Source organism: Sinocyclocheilus anshuiensis, unplaced genomic scaffold (assembly GCF_001515605.1).
Source record: "Sinocyclocheilus anshuiensis isolate Anshui unplaced genomic scaffold, SAMN03320099.WGS_v1.1 scaffold1444, whole genome shotgun sequence".
NCBI lineage: Eukaryota > Metazoa > Chordata > Actinopteri > Cypriniformes > Cyprinidae > Sinocyclocheilus > Sinocyclocheilus anshuiensis.
In genome coordinates this window covers 844-7,202 of record NW_015546092.1, presented here as the reverse complement: position 1 = coordinate 7,202, position 6,359 = coordinate 844, and the positions used below count along the sequence as shown (strand labels likewise).

The 6,359-nt window shown below is 39.6% G+C and overlaps 1 protein-coding gene across 1 annotated transcript in view; it reads right to left on the bottom strand.

The window, feature by feature from the left end:
- Positions 1-6,085, bottom strand: part of LOC107700098 (vang-like protein 1) — a 46,895-nt gene extending 40,810 nt beyond the window's left edge. Inside the window, exons 1-3 of the mRNA XM_016501621.1 lie at positions 6,052-6,085; positions 5,354-5,378; positions 2,317-2,446 (exon numbers count right to left, since the gene is read on the bottom strand). Of these exons, the coding sequence (XP_016357107.1) occupies positions 2,317-2,446; positions 5,354-5,378; positions 6,052-6,085 (189 nt within the window). The remainder of the gene's footprint in view (positions 1-2,316; positions 2,447-5,353; positions 5,379-6,051) is intronic.
- Positions 6,086-6,359: the final 274 nt, after the last annotated feature.

The window sequence follows — 6,359 nt, the reverse complement described above, 5'->3', positions numbered from 1 at the left end:
GTCTTTCTTTGGCCTGCGCTCTGGAAGTTATCTGTTAATTCTGCTAAACTTTAATTAAAACTGAAACTAAAACTGAAACTAAACTATATAAAAACTAAATAAAAATGTGTTCACAAAATAAAAACTAAACTAAAACTAACAACAATATTAATGAAACTAATAAAAACTAAACTGAATTGTATAGCAAATTTGAAAACGATATTAAAATAAAACTAATTTAAAATTTCAAAACTATAATAACCTTGGTTCCCACTTTAGGTGAACCTTAGTTCTCAGGACATCTACAAGATGGATTAAAATGCTGATAAAGTCAAGAAAAGATGAGACATATACACATGACAGTATGACTAAAATGTTAAAGTGTTCAAATAAATAAATAAATAAAACACATTTATTCTGTGGCACCTAAAAAATACTTTGGCGCCTAATTTTGTTTCTTATAGGAGCCAATAGATCCTTAATTGATTTTTTTTGTCTGGAGCCCTGCTTAACAAATTAGGTTACAAAGGAAATACTTTTTATTCAAACAGGTTAATTTCTGGCAACCACAACTGCAGTTTTTTTATTTAAATGTAACACGATTTTTGTTCCAAACAAATATCTTCACATAAAGGACCAGTTTAAATTGTACAGAAAAGTCAACACCAATTCTTAAATTCATGGAGAACAGCTAAAAATAATCTTGTGTTGTGCCTTGAAGGCTTTAGGTACAACAGCTCTACACATTAATATTACAGAATCTGATTCTCTTGGCACTAGTCAAACATCAAAACCTGACCATTAAAACATTGCAGCCAAGTAGGTCAGAGAGGAAGAGGGTAAGAAAAGAAAAATGAAAGAGAGTGGGTGTGTTTGGGTTGTCAGAGGTGGATATTTGATGGCTTAGCACCATGCATAATTGGCTGGTTGACAATCCAACATAGTAGATGGTGGATTTGCACCTTAAAGCTAGTTGCCATCTGCCATAAAGCAGAAAAAGAACATGACGACGCAATGTGTAGCTACTAATGCTGCACAAAATCTTGTTGGAGGGCATGGCAGACAAAAGAGAGACACACTCTTCTGAGTGTGATTCATTGGCCAAAAAAATGAAATAAAAATTCAAATTTCATCAAAAATCATGATCATTGTGTAGCAAAAATCTGATATTGTGACAGCCATAACTTAAAATATAGATCTGTAAGTGGGGCAGATTTAGTGAGTACTCAATTGGTGAAATTAAGGGTACATCTTTTTCAACATGAAAACATGAAACTGTAACAATTTTTCACTGGATTAAAAAAAAAACAGTGAGCAGTTTGCCTGTTGTGGCATATTTAAATTAAAGTCTGAGTCAGGTCAAATTTTTTGTGACTCAAGTATGACAATCATAGTGTTCTGAGAGCAAGAAGCAACAAAAGTAGGCCAAACTGCATCATCAGTATGCCAATGTTTCCCAACCTTTTTTGTCTTATGTTTCTCCACTAACCTAACACTGATTTGATATATCAAGTTATTAGTCAACAATAAATAAATAAATAAATTAAAAATTCTTATGTGCTCATGCATAGTTCATGCACAGTTGTAAGGTCTGAAGAGACTAATGTGAAATCATACAAGAGTGAAGCCAGTTAGCTGAGATTGTGGCAAACCCTTTACAGTGCTTGGATCAAGATAATCTAAGACCTGTCATAGACCAGTCACGTCATGATAGAAGTTTTTTTTTTTTAATATTGTTAAAATATTGTCTTCTCATTCTCGTGAACCCAATATCGAGTATTGTCTCATGAGCTAAGTGTATTGTCACACCCCCAGAGATTACAGTTCAAGTTATTAGCATAAACATGACTGAAACTTTGAGCTGATGGTGGTGCTACAGGGGTTGAGTTAGAGACTCCAAACTTGCTATGGTTAATGAGACTGTCCTCTATTCATGTGCCAAATTTCATTACTTTCCCACAAGTGGTTCTGTGGGATGCCATAGACTCAAGAGCAGCAGCAGCAGCAGCAGCAGCAGAAGAAGAAGAAAAATAAGAAAACTAATACAACAAATTATTTTTGTGAACATTAGTCAAAAACGTCTTAACATTCATGTAATTGGTACATTTATTTACATTGGATTGAAAAACAAAGTGTGAGGAATTTACATTCTCTTTTAAGAACACCACAGCACGTCGTTGCATTGTTAAAAAAAAATCACATATTTATCAATATTCATAAATAAAAAAATAGTCAACTTTTAATTAATGTTTTATTAAAGTTAACACTAATTAAAATTTAAATTTAACCCGTGATTCACACCATATAGTCCTATAAATAACAGAAAACCTCTCTCACCTGAACCTCTTCTCCTCGCACTGACTGGTCTCCTAACAATGGCTCTGCTGGGGGAGCGTTGATAGTGACAGACTTCTCCGAGCGACTGCTCTCCTTACTGCGGGATTTGTGGCGGTCCCGGCTACGCTCTCTGAGAAACATGGGCACAATAGTGGTTAGGTATAGGCCCTTCTGATAGAGAGAAAGAAGTATGTAAAGGTGATTAATTTGTCCTCTCAGGAGTAATTCTTTCAAAATGACATTGCACTCATTGGTTAGATCTGTCACGGAAGTGAATTCTTTATATATAGTGGACAGAATTTGGTGTAGACCAATTAATGTGGCCAAGTGTAAAAGGAACATGCACACCCAATCAGACAGCTATCCCATCTACAAAAAAAAAAAGACATGAAGTGACCAAGTGTTCAGTAAATGCACTCTTTTTCATAATGCTCTGCCAAAGTGGTCAGTCTTTTATCTATCACCCTGATAAATTCCTACTCCAACACTGAACTATTCATAAAATCATCCCTCCTCCCTCTAATTCACTAAGCATCACCCCGTCTCAGCCCATTATCCTGTCATAAGCCAGACCACCCAGTCCCCAAACCTCATGTCTGCCCAGACTAAACCACTGCGCTCTGGAAAAACATTAATCTGAAACAACTTTTAGCTGTGCTGTCTTCATACCCCCAGTCACCATATGCTGAAAGCAGACACAGGCAGTCATGTTCTAATCCTCACGTTTTGCACACACACTCCCACCTCAGCACACGTAAAACTACACAAAATGTAATCGTGACAGAACAACGAAAGCTGCTATCACCAATCCTTTGGATAAGACACCAAAACAATGTCCTGACTCTCTTTGGTCACTAAAAATCCCATGTTTTTTCTTGACCAAAAGAGGTGGAGGTACTGGTCTGCTTATCTCTAATGATTGGAAATTTAATCCTTTACCATCAACAGCTCCTTTGAATCACATTCCGTTACTATTACCCACCCTCTTAAAATCCATTTTGTAGTTGTTTATTGACCCCAAGGACCACTAGCTAACTTCGTGGAAGAATTAGATGCGTTACGCTCACTCTCACCCTCACGGCTATCTGCTATGGTTTCATCTTCGCTTCCTCCCCTAAACAGCTATCATCTCTTGATGCTAACAGTGCTACTAATACTTTCTGCTCCACTCTTACATCTTGTTTAGAAACTGTCTGCCCCCTGTCTTCCAGGCCAACCCGTACCACCCCTTCTGCCCCTTGGCTATCTGATGTTCTCCGCGAGCATTGTTCTAAGCTCAGGGCTGCAGAAATGGTATGGCACAAATCAAAAAATCCTACTGAACTTAATGTGTATCAGTCACTCCTCTCTTCCTTCTCTGCTAAGTAGGGGTGCTCCGATCAGGGTTTTTGAGGCCGATCACCGATCGCCGATTTATGGTGTAATTACTACATTTTTGTGTCAATCCATGTTCATATTTACTGCAAACAATGCGCTGTTACTTTAATTCAACGCTTGCAGTGCAGCAAACAGACTCGGTGTGGAAACGATCTCTGCACTGCTGCAGACGCGCCTGTTTAGACACTGTCTGCTCCTTGTCTTCCAGGCCAGGCCATACCACCCCTTCTGCCCCTTGGCTATCTGATGTTCTCCGCGAGCATTGTTCTAAGCTCAGGGCTGCAGAAATGGTATGGCACAAATCAAAAAATCCTACTGAACTTAATGTGTATCAGTCACTCCTCTCTTCCTTCTCTGCTAAGTAGGGGTGCTCCGATCAGGGTTTTTGAGGCCGATCACCGATCGCCGATCACAGAAAGCAGTATCTGCCGAGACCGATCACCGATACCGATATTTTTAAAGCCTTCTTTTTATCATGTAAAATTATTTATAGTGATACTCCAATCAGGATTTCTCAGGGCCTTAATTTCATTTTTGAAAATGGGGGGAATTCCCCTCTTAGGTGACTCTTGTTGGGGGGATTTTTTAGACTCGGTGTGGAAACGATCTCTGCACTGCTGCAGACGCGCCTCTACTGGAACGCACTGCCGGACCGTAACCGTGTGCAGTGAATGCTTTATTAATCCGTTAACATGAGCGCGGAAAAAATATGCGCCACATATGCACTGCAAACGGAGTGTGTGTGAACTTGGCATTATGTGTGTGCGCTGCCAGTGTGCATGAGCGCTCAGTCTCCAGGATAAACACTGGCAAGAATTAAAAAGAAATGCAATTTATAAGCTTTAGTGACGATGTGACACTGCCTCGACTGTGCAAGTGAAAATTCCTGTGTCAACTGTGCAGCGTGCAGCTCGCTTATAGACAGACGCGATGTGTGGTGATTTGAAGCCAATTGCGTATTTTGAGAGAGAAAGAGAGAGTGCGTGCAGTGGTACGCTATGGCTGTTTGTGAAATTACGTCTCACACAAGGTTTTCAAATTACTTTATAAGTTATTTAATGAAATTTAATGAAAAAATATGAAGGTGAGTACCTCACCTTCAGCATTACAATTATTTCACCCGCGCCGGACAGAGACTGAGACGGTGCCGCTGCATGTCGAGCCAAACCTCTCACGGCAGCGTCATCAGCTTGAGATCATTTTTTAGATCGGCCTTTTAGAGACCGCGATCAATCATCCCAACGTGTTTATCGGCCGATCAATCGGAGCACCCCTACTGCTAATGTCTCCACTGCTAAAACGACATGCTATCATTACAAAATTAACAATTCGTCTAACTCTCGCATGCTCTTTAAAACATTTTCCTCCCTCCTTTGTCCTCCTCCTCCCCCTCCTTCATCAACTCTAACAGCTAATAAATTTGCCACGTTCTTCATTAATAAAATTACAACCATCAGTGCACAATTCTCCACTTTTCAAACAGTTCCAGACTGCCTTGCTCTCAGTTGTTGAAGGCCTAAGACTGGCAAGAGCGGATTCCAAATTTTCAATCTTGCTGGATCTGTCCGCTGCTTTTGACACAGTTAACCACCAGATCCACCTGTCAACCCTATTGGCAAAGGGCATCTCAGGAACCACACTCCAGTGGTTTGAGTCTTACCTCTCAGATAGTTCCTTCAGGGTATCTTGGAGGGGTGAGGTGTCCAAGTTGCAACATCTAGCTACTGTGGTACCTCAGGGCTCAGTTCTTGGACCACTTCTCTTCTGTCTACATGGCATCACTAGGTTCTGTCATTCAGAAACATGGCTTTTTATATCATTGCTATGCTGATGACACTCAACTGTACCTCTCATTCCATCCTGATGATCCGACGATAGCTGCTCGCATCTCAGCATGTCTATCAGACATTTCTTGCTCGATGAAAGACCATCACCTTCAATTCAACCTTGCCAAGACAGAACTGCTTGTGGTTTCATCAAACCCATCTCTTCATCACAATTTCACCATCCAGCTAGGCACATTAGGGCTGTCAAAAAAAAATTGAATTTCGAATATTTGTCGAATTTAAAATAAAATCCACATTCGTTTTTGCATTCGAATTTTAGGTGTGCGTTAAGGAGGCAGCCTTATCAGTGGCGCACGAGATGCGATGACGATGTAAGTGTCGTTGCATTTTAATGTTTTTGTTAGACTATCCAGTTGAAGCCACTAGATGCGGCGCTGCTGCGTTGTTAATTACAAATATTGTGGGAAAAGAGAACATCAATGAGGAGAAGATCTTGTTTACATCAAAACTGAAACCAAGCCGTTCACACAGAGTGCATATTTTGCGCCTTTTCTAGAGGGACATCCATCACCATTGCACTCTCGTCCCGCACAAAAGAGCCTCATGTTTAGAAAGCCATGTAAAATTAATGCAAGTTTAACTTTGAAAAAACATATCTCGAGAAATGTACTCGTGTGATTGGCTTTCGGCACTTTGTATTAAACTATGAATACATACATGATGCTGTTTTGTTTATAGTTGTTTAAGCAACTTAATTATAATTGGTTTATAAACATTATTTTAAACATTATGCACTTTTTTCACAGATAGTCATGTTATTATGCTTTGAATAAACGTGCATTAGTAATATTTTGCTCGATGCGCCCTCTTGTGGCCTCG